The sequence below is a fragment of the Natator depressus genome, chromosome 23, assembly GCF_965152275.1.
Source record: "Natator depressus isolate rNatDep1 chromosome 23, rNatDep2.hap1, whole genome shotgun sequence".
Taxonomy (NCBI): Eukaryota; Metazoa; Chordata; order Testudines; family Cheloniidae; genus Natator; species Natator depressus.
In genome coordinates, this window is record NC_134256.1 from 19,722,401 (window position 1) to 19,745,348 (window position 22,948).

The 22,948-nt window shown below is 64.7% G+C and overlaps 2 protein-coding genes across 7 annotated transcripts in view; one reads left to right on the forward strand and one right to left on the reverse strand.

The window, feature by feature from the left end:
- Positions 1 to 22,948, reverse strand: part of LOC141976901 (beta-2-glycoprotein 1-like) — a 26,952-nt gene continuing 4,004 nt past the window's right edge. Inside the window, exons 1-9 of one of the 6 annotated variants that reach the window (XM_074938077.1) lie at positions 8,528 to 8,638; positions 7,922 to 8,032; positions 6,570 to 6,725; positions 6,109 to 6,294; positions 3,746 to 3,857; positions 3,492 to 3,568; positions 2,428 to 2,607; positions 1,724 to 1,927; positions 858 to 1,036 (exon numbers count right to left, since the gene is read on the reverse strand). In XM_074938077.1, the coding sequence (XP_074794178.1) occupies positions 972 to 1,036; positions 1,724 to 1,927; positions 2,428 to 2,607; positions 3,492 to 3,568; positions 3,746 to 3,857; positions 6,109 to 6,294; positions 6,570 to 6,725; positions 7,922 to 8,032; positions 8,528 to 8,609 (1,173 nt within the window). In that variant the 5' untranslated portion in view covers positions 8,610 to 8,638 and the 3' untranslated portion in view covers positions 858 to 971. Of the gene's footprint in view, positions 1,037 to 1,723; positions 1,928 to 2,427; positions 2,608 to 3,491; positions 3,569 to 3,745; positions 3,858 to 6,108; positions 6,295 to 6,569; positions 6,726 to 7,921; positions 8,033 to 8,527; positions 8,639 to 22,948 lie in introns of those variants that run through there. The other 5 variants (XM_074938081.1, XM_074938080.1, XM_074938076.1 and 2 more) reach the window with 5 other exon arrangements.
- PRKCG (protein kinase C gamma) overlaps positions 8,476 to 22,948 on the forward strand; it is a 26,329-nt gene continuing 11,856 nt past the window's right edge. Inside the window, 7 exon segments of the mRNA XM_074938082.1 lie at positions 8,476 to 9,336; positions 13,044 to 13,075; positions 17,960 to 18,042; positions 19,529 to 19,640; positions 20,332 to 20,463; positions 22,601 to 22,683; positions 22,685 to 22,768. Of these exon segments, the coding sequence (XP_074794183.1) occupies positions 9,170 to 9,336; positions 13,044 to 13,075; positions 17,960 to 18,042; positions 19,529 to 19,640; positions 20,332 to 20,463; positions 22,601 to 22,683; positions 22,685 to 22,768 (693 nt within the window). The 5' untranslated portion in view covers positions 8,476 to 9,169.

Consider the following 22,948-nt stretch of genomic DNA (forward strand, 5'->3'; position numbering starts at 1 on the left):
CAGAGAGCAGAGACCTCCCCGGCATGGCCCCCCACCTCCTGCCACAGAGATGGACTCGGAGTCCACTCCAGGTGTGGGAATCCGGGCCGGGATTTCACTGATGCCACAGGGAGGAGAAAACCCGGCACTGGATCACCCTGCCAGCTGGAATGGACTCGACTAGATTCCCCTCCCGCCCCATGGACTGCTCCTCTGGGACTGCAGGCCGGGGGCAGGGGGAACCCGGCCCTGGATCTCCCTGGCAGCAGGAATGGACTCGCTAGGCTTCCTCCCATCGTGCATTGCCCAAGTGTGCCCTATGGGGGGGAGGGAAAACCCGGCACTGGATCCCACTGCCAGCTGGAATGGAGTTGCCTTGATTTTCTCTCCCCCTCCCACCCACCCCCACCGTTCTCTGTTGGGGTGGAGATGGGCTCTAAAGCCAGGACTGGATCCCCCTGGCAACTGGAATGCACTGAATGGGGGCAGGGAAGCCCCCTTCCACCGCCCCACTCCACCCACAGCTCTTTCATGCGCAGCACAATGGGGCCCTGGTACCGATGGGCCCTTTGCACGACAGGCCCTTGCAAGATGGGACCTCGAACGATAAGACCGTCTCACGGTAGGCCCTTGGCACTGCAGCCTGTGCACGATGGGGCTCTCGTACGATGGGTCCTTTGCACAACGAGGCCTTCGCACGATGGGAACTCACACTGGGGCCTTGGCATCACAGTCTGTGCACGATGGGGCCTTTGCACAAGGGGACCTTCTTTGCACAATGGGGCCTTCGCCCGACGGGCTCCTCACACAACTGGACCTTTGTACAAGCAGCCTTTGCAATCTGGGGCCCTCGCACGAGGAGCTTTCACACGATTGTTCCTCCCACGAAGGGAGCATTGTCCAGCGGGTCCCCTGCTGGCCACTGGCTCCTCCCCGCCACATGGGCGGTCCATCCGGACAGGCTGTGTGTGGGTGTGGGGGGCCGGGGGGGCTCAGCAGGGGCGGATCTCGGACACCACCCGCTTGGGGAACAGTTTGTACTGCAGCCAGGTGGGCTCTGAAATGAGACGGGGTCAGGAGTGAGGAGGGGAGTGGGGCAAAAATACCCCCAGCACCCCTGCAGCTCCCCTCTGAATCCCCCCGAACCCCACAGGGCTCCCTCCGTCCTCCTCAGCTCTCCCCCCACCGGACTCCCCTCTCCCCCCCCAGGATCCCCCTCCTCCGCCCCCTGCCCTGTGGACATACCCCTCCCCCCACAGATCTACACCCCCACCCCTTTCCTACTGCCTCCCTACAGCTCCCTGTCCCCACACAGCCGCCCCCCCCAGTACATCTCTCGTCCCCACGGCTCCCTCCCTGCCCCACAGCTCCCTCCCTGCCCCCACTTCCCCATAGCTCCTCAACAGCTCCCCCCCTGCCCCCCACTTCCCCATAGCTCCCCAATGGCTCCCTCCCTGCCCCCCACTTCCCCATAGCTCCCCCCACAGCTCTCTCCCTGCTCCCACTTCCAAATAGCTCCCCCCACGGCTCTCTCCCTGCCCGCCACTGCCCCATAGCTCCCCCCACGGCTCTCTCCTTGCCCCCATGGCTCCCTCCCTGCCCCCACTTCCCCATAACTCCCCCCACAGCTCCCTCCCTGCCCCCACTTCTCCATAGCTCCCCAACGGCTCTCTCCTTGCCCCCCCCACTGCCCCATAGCTCCCCCAACGGCTTCCCCCTTCCACCCCAGCCCCCTGCCCCTCACCGTCGTAGCAGGCAGGCAGGGGCAGCAGGCCGTCGAAGCAGTGTGAGGGGGCCGGGTAGCTGCAGCTCTGGGTCTGGTTCTGGCTCCGGCAGTAGAAGGTGACGATCTCCCCGTGCTGGACCTGCCGTTCTGGGATCTCCTGGATCCAGAGCTTGCGGCCCTGGTAGAGCACACGGCTCCGCTGGGCCGGCACCATGCAGCGCGCTGCGGGGAGACGGGATACTGGGGTGATGGGCCCATGGCTCCAGGTGGGGAGGGTTAGGGAGGGGCAGGATAATGGGTAGATGGGTCCAGGAGGCTGATCCAGGGGGCGGGGAGGGGGCAGGATACCAGGGCCCATGGGGCTGATCTGGGGGCAGGGAGAGGGCAGTATACCAGGGCTGATGGGGGTGGGGTGGGAGGAGGTGGGATACCGGGGTAGATGGGCCTGGGGACTGATCACGGGGTGGGGATGGGAGGACAGGGGATACCAGGGTAGATGAGCCCGGGGTTGATCGGGCAGGGATAGGAGTAGGCGGGATATCGGGGTAGATGGGCCCAGGGGCTGATCGCGGGGTGGGGATGGGAGGACAGGGGATACCGGGGTAAATGGGCCCAGGGGCTGATCGGGCAGGGATGGGAGTAGGCGGGATACCGGGGTAGATGGGCCCGTGGCTCTGGCTGGAGGTTCTGGGGGAGGAGGGGAGTGGGGGAGGGGGCAGTACCTCTGCAGGAGGGCCGGGGCGACCAGGTGCCATTGCCCCGGCAGGTGACCCGGTTGGTGCCGTCCAGCAGGTAGCTGCGCTTGCAGAGGTAATAGACCAGCTCCCCGGCCCGGTACTGAGCCTTCTCCACCGCCACCAGGTAGCCCTCGGCGATGTCCCCGGGGGGTGGGCAGAACACGGCTGGGGGAGAGAGGGGGTCACGGCCGGGCCCGGGGGATGGACAGAGCAGGGCCAGGGGGAGGGAAGGACGAAGGGCTGGGTGGAGAGATGGAGGCTGCATGGGGGGTACAGGGATGCAGGAGGGTGGGGGGTGGGTGGCTGGAGGGAATGTGGGGGGTGGATGGGGGTGTGGCGGGTGGATGGGGGTGTGACCGGTGGATGGGGGTGTGTGGGGGTGGATGGCTGGAAGGCATGTGGGGGGCGGATGGGGGTGTGGCAGGTGGATGGCTGGAGGGGATGTAGGGGTCAGATGGGGGTGTGGGGATGGATGGGGGTGTGGGGGGGTGGATGGCTGGAGAGGATGTGGGGGGCAGATGGGGGTGTGTGGGGGGTGGATGGCTGGAGGGGATGTAGGGGGCAGATGGTGGGTGTGGCGGGTGGATGGCTGGAGGGGATGTGGGGGGCAGATGGGGGTGTGACAGGTGGATGACTGGAGGGGATGTGGAGGCAGATGGGGGAGTGACAGGTGGATGGGGGTGTGTGGCTGGATGGGGGGGTGTGGTGGGTGGATGGCTGGAGGGGATGTAGGGGGCAGATGGGGGTGGATGGCTGGAGAGGATGCAGGATATACGTGGCAGATGGGGGGAGATGCAGCAGTGGATGGAGGGATGAAGGGAAGGGGGCTGGGGAGGGAGGGGGCATGTCTCTATCTCTCTAGGGCATCCCCCAAGCTCCCTCACGACCCCCTCCAAGAGCACCGTCCCAGCCCCCCACCTTCCCTCGAGCTGGGAGGGGGCCCGGCCTGGCACTGGAGCCCAGGAGGATGGGCCAGCCCCAGCATGGGGGCAGATGAGGACAGAGAGAAACTAGGACCCCCCACCCCTGCCCCCCTTCGCCCTACTCACGGTGGCAGGTTGGGGCGGGCCCAGACCACTCCTGGTTCTCCTGGCATCGGATGGTCTCTGGGCCCTCCAGCCGGTACCTGGGGAGCGGGGGGAGAGGTGAGGTTGGAGATGGGGCTGGGCTCTCTGACGGGCTGCGGGTCGGGAGTGAGGGGCAATGGCAGGGCTGGTGTGCGGGGGGGGAGCTCTGGGCTGGGCTTGCAGGGGGCTGCGGGTCGGGAGTGAGGGGCACCAGCAGAACTGGGGGGGGAACTCACCCGCGCTTGCACTTGTACCGCACCTCCCCGCCTGCCCTGTAGGAGGCACCGCTGTGAAATCCATTGTCGGTCTCTGGCGGGGGGCTGCAGAAGGACGACGGGGTCAGATCCCCTGGAACAGAGGACGGGAGGGGGAGGGAAGTCAACTTGGGGGGGGGTCACCGCTGTCTGGCAGCCAAGTTCCTCTCCCTTAACCCTTAGCATCCTCCAGACACAAAGAGCCATTAAAGGCCTCCCTCAGCAAGGGGAAGGTATATTTTTAGGTTCCTTCCCCTTTAACACCTGCAGGAGGTAGGGCAGTCTCCCTTTAAGAGACAGGCCCTTGCCCCACCCTCTTCCAATAGGCCCCTCCCCTTTCCCATTTGCTCCTCCCTCTCAGTAGACTCCATCCCCACTGGGACCTTCCTTGTCCCATTGCGCCCTGCAATTCCCTTATTTCCCTCCTCCCTTTTCATGGTAAGACTCTCCTCTGCCCCATTTGGACCCTCCCTACCCAATTTGGCTCCTCCTTCTCTGTAAACTCCTCCCCTTCTGCCCCATTTGCCTCCTCCCCCTCCCAGCAGGCCCCACCCCATTCCACATTTGGCTCCTCCCCTTATTTAGCTCCGCCTCTCCTCCAAAGCCTTCCCCTTGGGGCTGTAATTCCCAGACAAGCGGGGGAACCCCGTGGGTTTTGCTGGGAGTAGGTCCCTCCCCGAATGCTGCTTCTCCCGGACTCCTGGGTTCTGCTCCCTGCAACAGGCTCCATCTCTCTCCTGGGTGGCATGGGGCGGGGAAGATTTCATGTGGGGGGGAATAAAGAAGACTTTGGCTCCTTCCCTCGTGGCTGGAGCCGAAGGGTCAGAGATTATCTTGGAGTGGAGGGGTCACCCAATTTGGGGGTTCAGAGTTTAGATTGAGGATCTGGCTCTAATTTTTTTTTCGGGGGGGGCAGCATCTGAGGCTTGGAGGGGAACATTTCTCTTATTTCACTGGAATTTTAGGGAGGAGGCAGAGTCCTGGCTCTGAGGGGAAAATTCAGGGGAGTAAATTGGTTTTGGAGGAGAAGGTCCTGCCTCCCAACCCCCCGCTTTCTGGATTGTCCTTCCAGAGCTTGGAAAGACCCCAGGCGTCGTGGCTCCCAGCCCCCCTGCTCTAACCACTAGACCCCACTCCCCTCCCAGAGCCGGGGAAAGAACCCAGGAGTCCTGGCTCCCAGCCCCTCCCGCAAGTGTACTGTCGCAGGGGGCGGTGGGACAGTTTCCATGTGGCCCAGAGCTCGGTCCCTCTGGGGAGGCGGTCCCTTAACCCTATTTAGCGCCGGGCCCCCTTGCTCCAGATGCTGTGTTCCCTGGCTCCCCCTGGGGGTGGGCTGGGGGAGGACGCAGGTCCAGGAGAGCTGCTCTGCCTCCATATCTAGGTCTCCGCTTGCCAGGGGATCCGTTATCCTTGAATCAGCCCCGGGACTCATCCTGATCAGCTCACTGCTTAGAGAGCAGCCTGCCCTTGGCAACTGCCAGCGTGAATGACGGTGCTGGGGGCGGGGTGATGACGTTGGGGCGGGTGTTGGGTGATGACGTTGGGGCGGGGTGATGGGGCCGGGGCGGGGTGATGGGGCGGATGTTGGGTGACGGGGTTCGGGGTGGGGTGATGGGGTTGGTGTGGGGCGAATGTTGGACAATGGTGTTTGGGGCAGGGTGATGGTGTTAGGGTGGATGTTGGGTGATGGGATTGGGGGGGGGTGATGAGGTTGGGCGGGTGTTGGGTGATAGTGTTGGGGGCGGGTGTTGGGTGACGGTGCTGGGGGTGGGGCGGATGTTGGATGATGGTGTTGGGGCAGGGTGATGGTGTTTGGGGTGGATGTTGGGTGGTGGGGTTGGGGGTGGGGTGACGGGGTTGGGCGGGTGTTGGGTGACGGTGCTGGGGTGGGGCGGATGTTGGATGATGGTGTTGCCGCAGGGTGATGGTGTTTGGGGCGGATGTGGGGTGATGGGGTTGGGGTGACGGGGTGACAGTGTTGGGGGCAGGTGTTGGGTGACGGTGCTGGAGGCGGGGTGACGGGGTTGGGGCGAGTGTTGGGTGATGGGGTTGGGGATGGGGTGACGGGGTTGGGGCGGGTGTTGGGTGATGGCGCTGGGGGCGGGGTGATGATGTTGGGGTGGATGTTGGGTGACAGGGTTGGGGGTGGGGTGGTGGGGTTGGGCGGGTGTTGGGTGACAGTCTTGGGGGAGGATGTTGGGTGACGGGGTTGGGGACAGGGTGACAGGGTTGGGGACGGGTGTTGGGTGATGGTGCTGGAGGTAGGATCACGGTGCTTGGCACTGCAGGGTGGAGGATGGCGAAGGCCCCGACTGGTGACTGGCGGAGGTGTTCCCGTCCCTTACGTTCGCAGGGTGCCATCAGACTCCACTTCCTGTCCCCCTGGCATCGGCTCAGCGCCGCTCCCTGCCCTTTGGACATCCTGAAGCCTGGCTGGCAGGTCACCTCCATGAGGGCCCCGAAGCCGCGGGAAGCCTGGGCCAAACGTATCTTGGCATTATCAATCTGCACGGGCCACGGGCAGGTCCGGCCTGGGAAACGCAAAGACAGTTGGGATGGAGAGAGCCAGGATTCCTGGGTTGTGTCCCGGCTCGGGGAGGGGAGTGGGGTCTAGTGGTTAGAGTGGGGGGGGTGGGAGCCAGGACTCCCTGGTTGTGTCCTGGCTCAGGGAGAGGAGTGGGGTCTAGTGGTTAGAGTGGGGGGGCTGGGAGCCAGGAGTCCTGGGTTGTGTCCCGGCTCAGGGAGGGGAGTGGGGTCTAGTGGTTAGAGTGGGGGGGTGGGGGCCGGCAGCAGTCCCGGTGCCTACCTGGTATCACACAGCTCAGCCCGCAGGCCCCATCACACAGGCACTGCCTGCGGCCAGAGCAGTCGCGGTCCTGGGTGCAGGTCCTCTGGCAGGTCTGGCCCATTCCCTCTGCCGGCGCCTCCCTCCGGGCTGGGCAGGGACTGGGCCCCTCTGCGCCTGCGGGGACACGAAGGGGAGCTGTTGGAGTGGCTTGTATAGGTGGGAAACTGAGGCATAAAAGGAGGGGAAGGAAGTCACAGCAAATAGAATCCAGACGTCCTGGCTTCCACTCAGCTGTTTACACAGGGACCCCCCCCAAACTGCTGTTAGAAATGGGGCAGTTTGAAGAGGGGGGGGCCTCTTACAAACATTTCCCTCCCCACCCCCGAAGCCCCCCTCACTTTAACGGGAAGGTAGGAGGGCAGGTTGCCTGTAGGGGAAAGGGGCCCCTGCAGTCCCCACCATAGCCACCAGCTGGTGGGGCAGGGCCTGCGAGTGCCTCTGGGAGCCAGGGTGGGGGCTGGGGGGGCAGAATTCTCCCCTCCGTACCAGCTGGGGAGCCTGGCGGGGTGTCCATCCCCCAGACACCTGTCTCTTCACCTGGCCCCATGCACCATTCGTCCATCCTCATACCCCCCTCATCCCACCCACCCCCCCTCTATCCCCATCCACGCCCCTCCTCTCTCTATCCCCTTCCCCCCCTCCTCTCTCTATCCCCATCCATCCCCCCATCCCCATCCATCCATCTATCCCTCCATCTCTTTCTCAACCCTGCCCAGCCCATGGTGGGGGCCGTGGGGGTCACTTCTCTGGGGCTGAGAACTGGGGCCCCTCCCTGGTTTCTAGCAAAGGCTGTTTAAAGCCCCAGCCGGGACAATTACCTGGGAACAAAATCACACGGGACAAGGGCAGGCGGCTGAGCCAGACCCACTCCTCGGGTGGGGCAGGGGGGGAGAGGTCACCCCCTCCAGTCTATAGGCCCCCTCCCTGGGGGCACGGGATCCCCGCCCCAGCCCCGCTCCCTGGGAGTGCGGATCCCCCCTCCAGTCTATAGCCCCCCTCCCTGGGGGGTAGAGAAGAGGGGGTGGAAGGACCCCTTGGGGGGGGAGGAGAGGGGGAAGAGGCAGGGAGCCGGGGGGTCCCTAGTGAGGGAGGGGGACGCGAGGCCAGCGGGGGGGGGTGAGCTGGGGGGTTACCCTGACGAGGGAGGGGAGAAGGGAGGACACCGGCAGGCGGGGGAGGGGCATGGGGGAAACCCTCAGAGAGGGGAGGGGGAAGCCTGTGAATCCAGCGGGTGGGGGAGCCCTGGGGGGGGTAGGCAGGCGGCTGGCGGGAAGATATGCCAGCGGGTGGGGGGGTCCCCTGCCCCTCACCTGTGGTGCAGTGACTGCCCCAGGGCAGCAGAAGCAGCAGGAGGAGGGGGGCACCGCGGGGCATGGCAGGCGGGGTCCTGCGACGTCCCTGTGAAGCCAGTGTCCCCGGCCCTGGATATAAATACCCCCCCCCCAGGTTATCGATTAACCACCCCCGGCCCTGGGACTCTGACCTCCCGGCCAGGCACCCAGGAGCAAAACAGCCCCACGTCACTGCGGAGAACCCAGGGGTCCTGGCTCCCAGCCACCCCCCACCCATTCTAACCACTAGTCCACACTCCCTGCCCAGACCCCAGGAGAGAACCCAGGAGTCCTGGCTCCCAGCCCCGTCACTCCTCTTGCCTCCTACCCTCCCAGAGCTGGGAACTGGGGGGATTCGGGATCTGGAGCGGGGGTCGGGTGTCTGTCCGTGGGGATCTACATTTGGGGGTGTCCTTTTCAGGCCCCCCTCGGGGAACGCCCCCCTCCCGCCCGGCCCAGTTCTCCTTTAAGGCCGACTCCTCCCCCGGAGCCGTCAGAGACCCGCCTTCCCCCGCCACTCTCCCCCCACAGCCGACACACTGCCCGACCGGCCGGCAGCTTTCCTGTCGGCGCGTCCGTCCCCACCTCGGCCCCCGGCGGCGGCGGCGGCTGGGAACCTCCGCTCCGCTGTCGCCTTCAGCCCTCCGGTCCCCGCCTCCGCTTCCATCCCTCGTTCTCCATCCCCCCTGCTCTCATCCCTCCTTCTCCCTATCCCGCATCTCTTCTCCCATCCCTCCGTCCTTTGCCTTCTCTCCATCCCTCTCTCCTTCCTCCCTTCCTTCTCTCTCCCATCCCTCCGTCCTCTGCCTTCTCTCCATCCCTCTCTCCTTCCTCTCTTCCTTCTATCTCCCATCCCTCCGTCCTCTGCCTTCTCTCCATCCCTCTCTCCTCCCGTCCTTCCTTCTATCTCCCATCCCTCCGTCCTCTGCCTTCTCTCCATCCCTCTCTCCTTCCTCCCTTCCTTCTCTCTCCCATCCCTCCGTCCTCTGCCTTCTCTCCATCCCTTCTCTCCTCCCTCCCTTCCTTCTCTCTCCCATCCCTCCGTCCCCTGCCTCCTTCTCTCCATCTCTCCATCTCTTCTCTCCCTCCATCCCCCGCTTTCTCCCCCTCCTTCTGCCTCCTCCATCCACCCAGTCCCTCCCTTCCCTCCATCCCCCCTTTCCTCTTTCTGTCTTTCTTCCCCCCTCCCACCACTCCCGCCCGGGGCTGGGGGGCCCAGGTGGGGCCATGGCGCTGGTCACCTCGCCCACCGAGCTGGAGTGCCTGGCCAAGCCGCTGTTCTGCCGCAAGGGGGCGCTGCGCCAGAAGGTGATCCACGAGGTCAAGAGCCACAAATTCACGGCGCGATTCTTCAAGCAGCCCACCTTCTGCAGCCACTGCACCGACTTCATCTGGTGAGACCCCCCCTAGCGCCCCCCCAGCACCCCCTAGCGCCCCCCCAATGCCCCCAGCCCACCTTCTGCAGCCACTGCACCGACTTCATCTGGTGAGACCCCCCCTAGCGCCCCCCCAGCACCCCCTAGCGCCCCCCCAATACCCCCAGCCCACCTTCTGCAGCCACTGCACCGACTTCATCTGGTGAGACCCCCCCTAGCGCCCCCCCAGCACCCCCTAGCGCCCCCCCAATACCCCCAGCCCACCTTCTGCAGCCACTGCACCGACTTCATCTGGTGAGACCCCCCCTAGCGCCCCCCCAGCACCCCCTAGCGCCCCCCCAATACCCCCAGCCCACCTTCTGCAGCCACTGCACCGACTTCATCTGGTGAGACCCCCCCTAGCGCCCCCCCAGCACCCCCTAGCGCCCCCCCCAATACCCCCAGCCCACCTTCTGCAGCCACTGCACCGACTTCATCTGGTGAGACCCCCCTAGTGCCCCCCCAGCACCCCCTAGCGCCCCCCCCAATACCCCCAGCCCACCTTCTGCAGCCACTGCACCGACTTCATCTGGTGAGACCCCCCCTAGCGCCCCCCCAGCACCCCCTAGCGCCCCCCCAATACCCCCAGCCCACCTTCTGGAGCCACTACACCGACTTCATCTGGTGAGACCCCCCCTAGCGCCCCCCCAATACCCCCAGCCCACCTTCTGCAGCCACTGCACCGACTTCATCTGGTGAGACCCCCCCTAGCGCCCCCCCAGCACCCCCTAGCGCCCCCCCAATACCCCCAGCCCACCTTCTGCAGCCACTGCACCGACTTCATCTGGTGAGACCCCCCCTAGCGCCCCCCCAGCACCCCCTAGCGCCCCCCCCAATACCCCCAGCCCACCTTCTGCAGCCACTGCACCGACTTCATCTGGTGAGACCCCCCTAGCGCCCCCCCAGCACCCCCTAGCGCCCCCCCCAATACCCCCAGCCCACCTTCTGCAGCCACTGCACCGACTTCATCTGGTGAGACCCCCCCTAGCGCCCCCCCAGCACCCCCTAGCGCCCCCCCAATACCCCCAGCCCACCTTCTGCAGCCACTGCACCGACTTCATCGGGTGAGACCCCCCCTAGCGCCCCCCCAAGCGCCCCCCCAATACCCCCAGCCCACCTTCTGCAGCCACTGCACCGACTTCATCTGGTGAGACCCCCCCTAGCGCCCCCCCAGCACCCCCTAGCGCCCCCCCAATACCCCCAGCCCACCTTCTGCAGCCACTGCACCGACTTCATCTGGTGAGACCCCCCCAGCGCCCCCCCAGCACCCTCTAGCGCCCCCCCAGTACCCCCAGCCCACCTTCTGCAGCCACTGCACCGACTTCATCTGGTGAGACCCCCCCTAGCGCCCCCCCAGCACCCCCTAGCGCCCCCCCAATACCCCCAGCCCACCTTCTGCAGCCACAGCACCGACTTCATCTGGTGAGACCCCCCCAGCGCCCCCCCAGCACCGCCTAGCGCCCCCCCAATGCCCCCAGCTCACCTTCTGCAGCCACTGCACCGACTTCATCTGGTGAGACCCCCCCAGCGCACCCCCAGCACCCCCTAGCGCCCCCCCAATGCCCCCAGCCCACCTTCTGCAGCCACTGCACCGACTTCATCTGGTGAGACCCCCCCTAGCGCCCCCCAGCACCCCCTAGCGCCCCCCCAATACCCCCAGCCCACCTTCTGCAGCCACTGAACCGACTTCATCTGGTGAGACCCCCCCTAGCGCCCCCCCAGCACCCCCTAGCGCCCCCCCAATACCCCCAGCCCACCTTCTGCAGCCACTGCACCGACTTCATCTGGTGAGACCCCCCCTAGCGCCCCCCCAGCACCCCCTAGCGCCCCCCCAATGCCCCCAGCCCACCTTCTGCAGCCACTGCACCGACTTCATCTGGTGAGACCCCCCCAGCGCCCCCCCAGCACCCCCTTGCGCCCCCCCAATGCCCCCAGCCCACCTTCTGCAGCCACTGCACCGACTTCATCTGGTGAGACCCCCCCAGCGCCCCCCAGCACCCCCTAGCGCCCCCCCAATGCCCCCAGCCCACCTTCTGCACCCACTGCACCGACTTCATCTGGTGAGACCCCCCATAGCGCCCCCCAGCACCCCCTAGCGCCCCCCCAATACCCCCAGCCCACCTTCTGCAGCCACTGCACCGACTTCATCTGGTGAGACCCCCCTAGTGCCCCCCCAGCACCCCCTAGCGCCCCCCCAATACCCCCAGCCCACCTTCTGCAGCCACTGCACCGACTTCATCTGGTGAGACCCCCCCTAGCGCCCCCCAGCACCCCCTAGCGCCCCCCCAATGCCCCCAGCCCACCTTCTGGAGCCACTGCACCGACTTCATCTGGTGAGACCCCCCCTAGCGCCCCCCCAGCACCCCCTAGCGCCCCCCCAATGCCCCCAGCCCACCTTCTGGAGCCACTGCACCGACTTCATCTGGTGAGACCCCCCCTAGCGCCCCCCCAGCACCCCCTAGCGCCCCCCCAGTACCCCCAGCCCACCTTCTGCAGCCACTGCACCGACTTCATCTGGTGAGACCCCCCATAGCGCCCCCCCAGCACCCCCTAGCGCCCCCCCAATGCCCCCAGCCCACCTTCTGCAGCCACTGCACCGACTTCATCTGGTGAGACCCCCCCTAGCGCCCCCCAGCACCCCCTAGCGCCCCCCCAATACCCCCAGCCCACCTTCTGCAGCCACTGCACCGACTTCATCTGGTGAGACCCCCCCTAGCGCCCCCCCAGCACCCCCTAGCGCCCCCCCAATGCCCCCAGCCCACCTTCTGGAGCCACTGCACCGACTTCATCTGGTGAGACCCCCCCTAGCGCCCCCCCAGCACCCCCTAGCGCCCCCCAGTACCCCCAGCCCACCTTCTGCAGCCACTGCACCGACTTCATCTGGTGAGACCCCCCATAGCGCCCCCCCAGCACCCCCTAGCGCCCCCCCAATGCCCCCAGCCCACCTTCTGCAGCCACTGCACCGACTTCATCTGGTGAGACCCCCCCTAGCGCCCCCCCAGCACCCCCTAGCGCCCCCCCAATGCCCCCAGCCCACCTTCTGCAGCCACTGCACCGACTTCATCTGGTGAGACCCCCCCTAGCGCCCCCCCAGCACCCCCTAGCGCCCCCCCAATACCCCCCGCCCACCTTCTGCAGCCACTGCACCGACTTCATCTGGTGAGACCCCCCATAGCGCCCCCCCAGCACCCCCTAGCGTCCCCCCAGTACCCCCAGCCCACCTTCTGCAGCCACTGCACCGACTTCATCTGGTGAGACCCCCCCGCAGAACCCCCCAACTCATCCCCTTCCCAGTTCACCCCCCATGGCTCTGCTGCTGCTGCCCTTCCTTTAGTCTTAGCATAGAGGGACTGGTTGGTCCAGAGCCGGGAACAGAACCCAGGAGTCCTGGCTCCCAGCCCCCTGCTCTAACCACGAGCCCCCACACCCCTCCCAGAGCCGGGATAGAACCCAGGAGTCCTGGCTCCCAGCCCCCTGCTCTAACCACGAGCCCCCACACCCCTCCCAGAGCCGGGATAGAACCCAGGAGTCCTGGCTCCCAGCCTCCTACTTTGTGGCATAGCAGATGTTAGGGCAGGGGAGGAGTGGGGCGCATGTTAAATATGTGTATTGGGGTGAGCTGAGTGTTGGCAACTCATGACAGCTGTGAGCCCCAGAGTAACATTGTGTTTCTCTCTTGCTTTTAGGGGGATTGGGAAGCAGGGACTGCAGTGTCTAGGTAAGAGACCCCCCCACCCTGCAGGGTCAGTGACCGCCCCCACTCCACTGAGGGGGCCCCCACTCCATACTTGGGGGGAGACAGTCACTCCCACTCTCAGCCTTGGGGTCCTCTCTTCTGCCTTCTGCTGATGGTATAACCAGCCCCCGCACAGCCGCACCCCACCCCAGAGGGGCCGCGTCTCAGCACCGGGCGAGGGCTCCCAGCATAACCAGCCCCCACGCCCCACCCCAGAGGGGCCGTGTCTCAGCACCGGGCGAGGGGTATAATCATCCCCCGTGCTCCACCCCAGGTGTGGTCGCATGTCAGGGGGAACATTGCAGCCTGTTCCCAGCACACAGCCCATGGCTCTGAACTAGATTTCTCGACTCTGGCTATTTTAGGGACTGGCTGGAAAATTCCATGTTTCTGCTTGAAAAAAGCCCCAAAATACCTAATACCGGGTGACCTTTCAAATGCTCGAAGCTTTATTCTTTAAGCTTCTTTGACAACTGGGGGTCATGACTCCTGGGGTTCTCTGGGAGGGGAGCGGGGTCTAGTGGTTAGAGCAGGGGAGCTGGGAGCCGGACTCCTGGGTTCTCTGCAGTGACGTGGGGCTCTTTTGCTCCTGGGTGTCTGGCCAGGAGGTCAAAGTCCCAGGGCCAGGGATGGGGGACGGCTTTGGCACCGGCCTTGCTGGGTTAGAGCAGGCAGGTGGCTGGGAACCAGGATTCCTGGGTTCTCTGCCTGGCTCTGGGAGGGGAGTGTGGATTTGTGGGGGCTGGGGGTGGAGGATGTGGAGCTTTTGTGTTTAGGGGCGTTGTGTGTGTGGGGGTGGGCTGCATGTGGGGTAGGAGGCCAGTGGGGCTAGCTGGGCGGCTGTGTAGGGGATCTGGGGGTTCTGGGTGGGGTGAGGAGATTTCTTCCTGCCTCCCCCCTCCCGCAGGTATGTGTGTGTGTATGTGTGTTGGGGGGGGATAATGGGGAAATCCCCATATGCTCCGAATGGGGGTGTGGCTCTGTGGTTGATTAGCCAGTGATGAACTGGGGGAGCAGCTCTGGGCAGGGTGGGCGAGAGGGACTGAGGGGGGGTGTGTGTGTTGGGCTCCTCATGTGTAAAATGGGGGTGGGGATTCCTGCCAGTCCTAGAGCTGGTGGGGTGAGAGTTTCTAGTGGACTCTGCCCCCCCTCCCCCCAGCTGGCAGCATGAGGCCCAGTGTGGTGGGGGCAGGATCTGAGTGTTAAGTGGTGGTGGGGGGGACCAAATAGATGGGACGGTGGGTGGTTCTTAGAGTGTCCTCACTGGGGGTGGGTGTACACAGGGGTGTGTGTGGAGGGGGGGTGATGCATGCATGGGGGGGGTGTGCGCACATGGGGGTGGGAGGAAGGGGGTGTGACGGGTGGGAGGAAGGGGGAGTGCACACGGGGCGGGTGGAGGGGATATGATGGGTGGGGGGTGTGTGCACATGTGTCACAGAGTCCCTGGGCAATGCTCTGGACCTGCTCCCCACGCAGCCAGGCAGGACTCTGGGGCAGTCTCCTTCCTGTGAGCAGCCTGTCTGCAGGACACACAGCTCCCCCGGCTCCACCTTCCTGGGTCTGACCTCGGAGCATTCAGCCTCCTCTGCCCCTCCGTGCGCTTCCCCCAGCGAGTTCGCTCAGGCGGGGTCCTGGGGAAGCCAGAGGGTCCTGCCCCCCGACTCCGCAGTCAGACGTGACTCTCAGCCAGCCAGTGAAACAGAAGGTTTATTAGACGACAGGAACATGGTCTAACACAGAGCTTGCAGGTGCAGAGAACAGGACCCCTCAGCTGGGTCCATGTTGGGGGGCAGTGAGCCAGACAACCCCGTCTGCCGTTCACTCCATGTCTCCAGCCAGCCCCAAACTGAAACTCTCTCTAGCCCCCCAACCCCCTCCTCTGGGCTTTGTCCCTTCCCTGGCCAGGAGGTCACTGGATTCCTTTGTTCTCCAACCCTTTAGCTCTCACCTTGCAGGGGAGAAGGGCCCAGGCCATCAGTTGCCAGGAAACAGGGTGTCGGCCAGTCTCTGTGTCCAGACCCCTGCACACACCTGCCCTCTAGGGCTCTGCAATGATCATACACCCTTATCCCACCCCCTAGATACTTAAGAACTGCCTAGGGGAAACTGAGGCACCCCCACACTATTCAGAGGAAACATTAAGAACATTCCTACTTCGTCACAACATGTGATGGGTGGGTGGGGTGTGTGCAGATGGGGTGGGAGGAGGGGTGTGTGACAGGTGGGTGGGGGTGTGCACACGGGGTGGATAGAGGGGGGTGATGGGTGGGTGGGGGTGTGTGCACATGGGGTGGGCGGAGGGGAGTGTGACGGGTTGTACACGGTGATGTGGGGGAGGCTGTGGTGGTGGACATATTTGGGGGCTGGGTGTGCAAGAGCAAGTGGGGTATTAGTGTCAAGCTGCTGGGGATGTGCATGAGTGTGTCAGGGTTTGGGGCTAGGTGTGCAGGTGCCGAGATAGCACATGGGGGTGTGTGACACAGACACCCTTGCACAAGTGTGTGGCCAGAGGCTAGGTGGTGGGTGCCTTTACACACTGGTGAGGGTGGGTCCATGTGGAGACTGTTGGTGCGACTGGCAAGACATGTCGGCCATGGGCACAAGTGGGTCAGCTTTTGCACATGTGTGTGTGTTGGTGCAGCAAGGTAGAGCTGGTGGGTGCAGATCTGTGGGATTAGTGGCCGGGCGTGTGAATTGGTGTGCATTTGCATGAGTGCATCTGTATGAGTGTATGCATTTGCACAATGGTGCAGGGTGTGTGTACAAGTGTGTGCATTTGCATGTGTGCAGGAGGCATGCACTAGTGTGAATTGGCACACATGCAGGGGTTGCACATGTACGCACATTTGCACACATGCACCGGAGTATGCAGGGGAATGTGTGTATATGCCCAAGTTTGTGCCTTTGGACAAATATGTGGTGTCTGCATGTGCACGAATGTATGCATGTTTGTGCACATTGGCCCGAGTGTGGGTTGGGGTGTGCATGCAGACCCTTGGTGTTAGTGCAGCAGTGCGGTGGGAGGATGCGTACAAGGAAGGGGTAGGTTTGCACAAGCATGGCTGGGCGTGCACAGGGATGGCCCCGGGGTGTGCAGCATTTCTAGGGTGTGTGCAGGGGTGGGTGTGCAGGAGGCACTGTAAAGGTGGGTCGTGATGGGGGGAGCGTGCACACAGGGTGTGTGGTGGGGAGAACGACGGGGGGCGAGCATTTGCCCCAGGATACGGCTGGTGCGTGTGGCTATGTGGGGCCGAAGTGTGAGCAACAGGGTGCTGGATGGACCCTGGGCAGGGGGAGCTCAGGGCTGTGGGGGGAACAGGGGTCCCCCCTGGAACCTCGGCAGTTGGAAGGGGGGAGCCCCCTGGGAGACTGGCAGAGCCGGGGCGGCTGGTGGCAGCGGTGGGATGCAGCAGGTTCCCGGACACCCCCTCTTCCCTTCCCTTCTTGGTGCAGCTGGCCAGGGGGAGGCGATGTGGGGGAGCCGTTGCTATGGGAACCATCAGGCAAGTCCCCAAGGGGGGATTGTTCATTGCATCCCCCCCACCCCCCCCGTAGGTAATGAGTTTGCTTTGTCCCAGCCCAGATCCCTGGGGGCCCCCATCACTCCCCACCCGGGGCAGAAAGCTTGACTGAGGGTGGGAGCCAGGACTCCTGGGTTCTATCCCTGGCTCTGGGTCTAGTGGTGGGAGCAGGGAGCAGCCTGTGTGGCATGGGGGGGCTGGCCGGCTCTGAGGATGCATGGGGGAGTCAAGCCCACACCTTGCCCCCCCCAAGTCCTATCTGCCGCCCCCCCAGCTCCTGGCACTTGTGGTTTCTGCTCCTGCCTGTTTCCATGGAGACCTGTCTTCCAGATCTCCCCGTCTCGCTCCTTGGAGCCTTAAGATGCTGCGAGAGGGGGAAGGGGAGAGAAACGACCCCCCCAAGCTGTCCTCTGCCCCCCCCCCGACTCATCCCTGAGACTTCCCCTGAGTGGGCCCCTCCACTCCCCCGACGCATCCCTCCACTCACCCAAACTCCCCCGACCCCCCGACTTGTCCCTGAGCCTTCTCCCGACTCGTCCCCCAACTCCCTTGATCCGTCCCCCCGACTCACCCCAACTCTTCCCCCTCAACTCACTCCGACTCCCCAACCCATCCCCCCGACTCATCCCTCAGCCTTCCCCCGATCCATCCCTCAACTCCCCCGACGTGTCCCCCCGACTCACCCCAATTCCCACGACCCCCCGACTCATCCCTGAGCCTTCTCCTGACTTGCCCCCTTGACCCATCCCCCCGACTCACCCCAACTCCCTCGACCTGGCTCCCCGACTCCACCAACTCCCCTGACTCATCTCCCCAACTCAGTCTGACTCCCCCGACCTGTCCCCCAAAACTCCTCTGAACCTTCGCCCCAAACTCACCCCAAACCCACTGAATCTTCTCCTCAACCCCCCAAAACATCCCTCCCCCAAAACATCCCTCCCAAACTTATCCTTGACCGCACTGAACCCTTCCCTCCCAACCTCAACCCTGCCCCCCCAATTCACCCTGAACCTTCCCCCAACATGCTGAACCGTCCCCCCCCCAAAACCCATCCCTACCCCCGAACCATCCCCTACTGCCCCAGCTGGCCTGTCCCTCTGGTGCTGGCTGTCCCAGAGTTGTGGGGGGCCCGTCCCCCCACAGCGGAGAGGAGGTGCTATAAACCTATGAGTCTAGGGGTCCGTTGAGCCAGGATTTCCCTGCCCCGAATCTGGGTTCTGGGAGGGGTCTGAATGGGGCGGGGGGGTGTCACAGTTACTGTCCTGAACTTGCTCTGCTAATGTCTCTATTTCCCCCCCCCGCTGTCTGCCCCCCCCTCGTCCCCCCCACCAAGTCTGCAGCCAAGTCTGCAGCTTCGTTGTACACAAACGGTGCCATGAGTTTGTCACCTTCGAATGCCCGGGAGCCGGGAAAGGACCCCAGACAGATGTGAGTGACAGATGGCTGCCAGGACTCCTGGGTCCTGTCCCTGGTTCTGAGAGTGGGGTGGGGGGTCTAGTGGTTTGGGGGGAGGGGCAGGGAGCCAGGACTCCTGGGTTCTGTCCCCTGCTCTGGGAGGGGAGTGGGGTCTAGCGGTTAGAGTGGGGATGGGGGGTAGGGAGCCAGGACTCCTGGGTTCTGTCCCTGGCTTTGGAGGAAATACTTTGGTGGGGGAGGAGCCCCTGGCCCCCAGGTGAGTGTCCCAATTTCACCTGCTATTTTTACTGCCCGAGTGGGGGGCGGAGCACGGCCCAGATTCTACTGTCCTTGGCCTGGAGAGGGGGAAGGAGGAAGGGGGGTGGAAGAGGAGAAGAGAGCGGGAGGGAAAGGATGCAGGAATGGCGTTAGCAGTCACATCTCTTCCATGCACCCCCCCGCCCCCCCCGTTCATACTGCTTAGAAACACACAGCCTTGTGCACGGTTGTGTTCCCACCCCTTGCGCGCACACACGTGCCCGCCGTGTGCAACTCCCCTTTGGGCACCTGTGCAGGGCCCTCTGCACACTCACCTTCCCCCCTTGCACGCTCAGCCCGTGCTAGCTACTCATGCAATTCCCTGGGCAAGCTCACATTCACACCACTTGCACGCACCTACACACTTGCACCTCTCTGTGGAAACTCGCATTTGCACACGCAGATATGCTCATGCATTCCTTTGTGCAAGCTCCCATATGCATGCTTAGACACACACATGCACACTCTCCACTTTGCACACGCATGCCCGCTCCCCATACAAGCTCACACTTGCACGCACTTGTGTGCAATTCCTTGTGCAAGCTCATGCTTACACCCCTTGCACATCCTCACAAATGCACACCCTCCATGCCAGCTCACGTGTGTGCGTGTGCACACACTCAGGTATACCCTATTCAAGCTCACTTGTTCACATCTAGATGCTTGTGTATTCATCAGTGCAAGTTGTGCACACTCAGGCATGCTGACGCTCACTTGGGCGTGCTCCGTCCTTTGCATATGCACGCCACTCCCCAGTCAAGCTCACATTCGCACGCTCACACATGTGTGCAATTCCCTGTGCAAGCTCATGTTGACACCCCTTGCACATGCATACAAACCCACGCCTTCTGGGCAAGCTCACCTGTGCACATGTAGACACATTCATGCTTGTAAGTGTGCACATGGACACACACTCGCGCACACCCCATGCAAGCTCCTGTCTGCACACTTCAACCCACTTGTGCACACGCCTCCCTTGGCACAGGCCGGCCCGTTCCCCGTGCCGGCTCCCGTGGGCACACTCAGACATGCCCTTGGGTGGGACCGTTCACCCTCCCGCTTGCACCTCTGGTCTGTGCGGCTAGCCTTGCACGCCCCCCCCGTGCAAACTCGCACTCGGTGCCTGCACAGACTGTGAGCTCGCACCCCCCTCACTGCTGGGGGGGGGGCTCTGATCTGTCTGCTCTTCCCCCCCCCCCAGGACCCCCGGAGCAAGCACAAGTTCAAGATCCACAGCTACAGCAGCCCGACTTTCTGCGACCACTGCGGCTCCCTGCTCTACGGGCTGGTGCACCAGGGCATGAAGTGCTCCTGTGAGTGGGGGTGGGCGGGACGGTGGGCAGGGGGGCGGGAGCAAGGTGGGGGGATGGGAAGGGGCAGGGGTGAGCAGGGAGGGGGTGGGTCTGGGTGTGTGTGTGGGGGTGGGTGGGCGCAAGATGGGGGCAGGGGCCAGGCCTGTGTGTGTATGTGGGGGGGGTGCAAGATGGGGGGAGGAGCCAGACCTGGGGGTGTGTGGGGTGGGCATGAGATGGGGGGAGGGGACAGGCCTGGGGGTGTGGGGGGGGGCGTGATGGGGCCAGAGGCCAGGCCTGGGGGTGGGGGTGGGAGGGGACGCGAGATGGGGGCGGGGGCCAGGCCTGGGGGAGGCGTGGGGGGGAGGGGGCGCGAGATGGGGGCGGGGGCCTGGGGTGTGTGTGTGTGGGGGGGCAAGATGGGGGCGGGGGCCAGGCCTGCGGGGTGCGTGGGGGGGGGGCACGAGATGGGGGCGGGGGCCAGGCCTGCGGGGTGCGGGGGGGGAGGGGCACGAGATGGGGGCGGGGGCCAGGCCTGCGGGGGGGGAGGGGCGCGAGATGGGGGCGGGGGCCAGGCCTGCGGGGTGCGTGGAGGGGGGGGAGCGAGGCCCGGGGGCGGGTGGGGTGCCAACCCTGGCGTTAGGGCTGCGCGGGGGGGGCGGCCTAGGGGCGAGATCCCCTTCTCCCCCTCACTCTCTGGTGCCCCCCGCAGGCTGCGAGATGAGCGTGCACAAGCGCTGTGTGCAGTGCGTGCCCAGCCTGTGCGGGGTGGATCACACCGAGCGCCGGGGCCGCCTGCAGCTCCGCATCGAGAGGCTCGGCGGGGAGGAGATCCGCGTCTTCGGTACGGGGGGGGGGGGGGGGGGGGCTTGGGCACTTTCGGCTTCCCCCAGATGACGTCCCGCGCCCCCAGGGCAGATCTCCGGGATTTCGGCCGAGAGTCGGACGGCGCCTGGCTGGAGCGCGGGCCCTGCCGTGGTGTAGACGCTCCCCGCGCCGCCGGAGGGGGTTTCTCCGGGCCGCTGCCCGCCGCGGGCTTCGCTCCGGCGCCCGGGCCTGCCCGCTCCCCACAGGCCTCGGGTTTGGCCACCACCGGCTCTCCCCACGGACACCCCCAGGGGCCGGGCTCTTGCTGGGGGGGATGGCGAGGGGCTGCTGGGGGGGGAGCACCGAGGCCCTGGCTAGAACGGATCAGCTTGGGAAAGAGGCTGGGGGGTGGGGGGCTGCACCTTGGGAGCCGTGGCTCCGATTGCCCCAAATTTGGATCCCTGACTTACCCCCCTGCTCCCCCCAACACAGCGAAGTTCAAGGCAACCCGAGTGCCCGTGTAGGGTTCAGAGTCTCCACCAGCCAGAGGGGGCTCCTCAGCCGTAGCACTGTAGGGCTGGCACCCCCAGCTGTCTGTCTGTCCTTGCAACCCCCCCCCCGCAGCTGTCTGTCTGCCTCTTCAACCCCCCCCGCCCCCGGGCATCTGTCTGTCTGTCCCTCCAACCACGCCCCAGCATCTGTCTGTCCCTCCAACCCCGCCCCGGCATCTGTCTGTCTGCCTCTTCAACCCCCCCCCCGGCATCTGTCTGTCTCCCCAACCCCTCCCCCCGCATCTGCCTGTCTGTCTATCTGACCCCCCGCCCGCATCTGTCTGTCCCTCCAACCCCTCCCCCAGCATCTGTCTGTCTTTCCGACCCCTCCCCCCCGCATCTGTCTGTCTGTCTCTCCAATCCCCTGCCCACATCTCTCTATCTCTCTATCCATCCCTCCCTCCCTCCCCGTCACTATATCTATCTATCCCTCCATCCTCCCATCTCTCTGTCCATCCATCCGTTCATCCATCCCCCCCCGCCTCTCTCTATCCCTCCCTCCCTCCACACGGTCCATCCCCGTCTCTCTCTCTCTGTCCTTCCCTCCCCACACACCCCATTCCCCGTCTCTCTCTCTCTCTCTGTCCTTCCCTCCCCACACACCCCATTCCCCTTCTCTCTCTCTCTCTCTCTGTCCTTCCCTCCCCACACACCCCATCCCCGTCTCTCTCTCTGTCCTTCCCTCCCCACACACCCCATCCCCGTCTCTCCCTCTTTTAGTGGCTAAGGTTGCCACCCAGTGGTGACTTTGATTTCGCTTTGCAATTGGTGGCAGGGATCGGGCCGGGGAGAGAGGGGCTCAATGGGGGCACTCTCCTGGCGGTCACTGCTGGCCCCAGGGGGTGCTGTGCTGCCAGGTGCTCTCAGCCTAAGTCTGGTGGGTTGGATCGGGAGGGGCTGGGAGCCAGGACTCCTGGGTTCTCTCCCTGGCTGTGGGAGGGGAGTGGAGGATAGTGGTTAGAGCAGGGGGGCGGGAGCCAGGACTCCTGGGTTCTCTCCCTGGCTGTGGGAGGGGAGTGGGGGATAGTGGTTAGAGCAGGGGGGGCGGGAGCCAGGACTCCTGGGTTCCATTCCCAGCTCTGCAGCGCCGCACTCTCCTCCTCTCCCCTTCGCACCCTCCCTCACACTCGCACGCTCCCAGCGGGAGTGTGTAGGAGGTGGAAAGAAACCCGTCCAGCCGTGCTTACATAATGGGGATTCCTCGGCACCTCCCTGCATGCAGCCCTCCGCCACCACCACGGTCCTGCTGCCTCCGGGCCAGGGCATGGGATACTACAGCACAACACAGAGTCAGCAGTGGGGAGAGAACCCAGGAGTCCTGGCTCCCAGCCCTCTGCTCTAATCACTAGACCCCACTCCCCACCCAGAGCTGGGCAGAGAACCCAGGAGTCCTGGCTCTCAGCCCCATCCTGCTGTCACCACTAGACCCCACTCCCATCCAGAGCTGAGGATAGATCCCAGGAGTCCTGGCTCCTAGTCCACCCCTGCGCTAACCACTAGACCCCACTCCCCTGTCTGGGCTGGGGATGGAACCCAGGAGTCCTGGCTCCCAGCTCCGCTCCTAGAAGGGGCTCCGACTGAGCTCTCAGTGCCACGTGCTGATGTGTGGACCCTCCCCCCTAGTGGGTGAGGCCCGGAACCTCATCCCCATGGACCCCAATGGGCTGTCGGACCCCTATGTGAAGCTGAAGCTCATCCCGGACCCCAAGAACCAAGAACGTGAGCAAGCAGAAAACCCGGACGGTGAAATCCACTCTGAACCCCGTGTGGAACGAGACCTTCCTATTGTGAGTGCTCTGGGCAGGGGGGGTGCGGGCGGCCAGGTGGGCATGAGTACGTGCCTGGACAGGAGATATGGGGGCCCTACAGCTCCCACGGGTGTCTGGACACAGCCATGAAACATGGACCTGCCGGAGCTCCCGCAGGTGTCTGCATCCTACCCCCCCCGCCCAAGTACTCTCCCCATATACC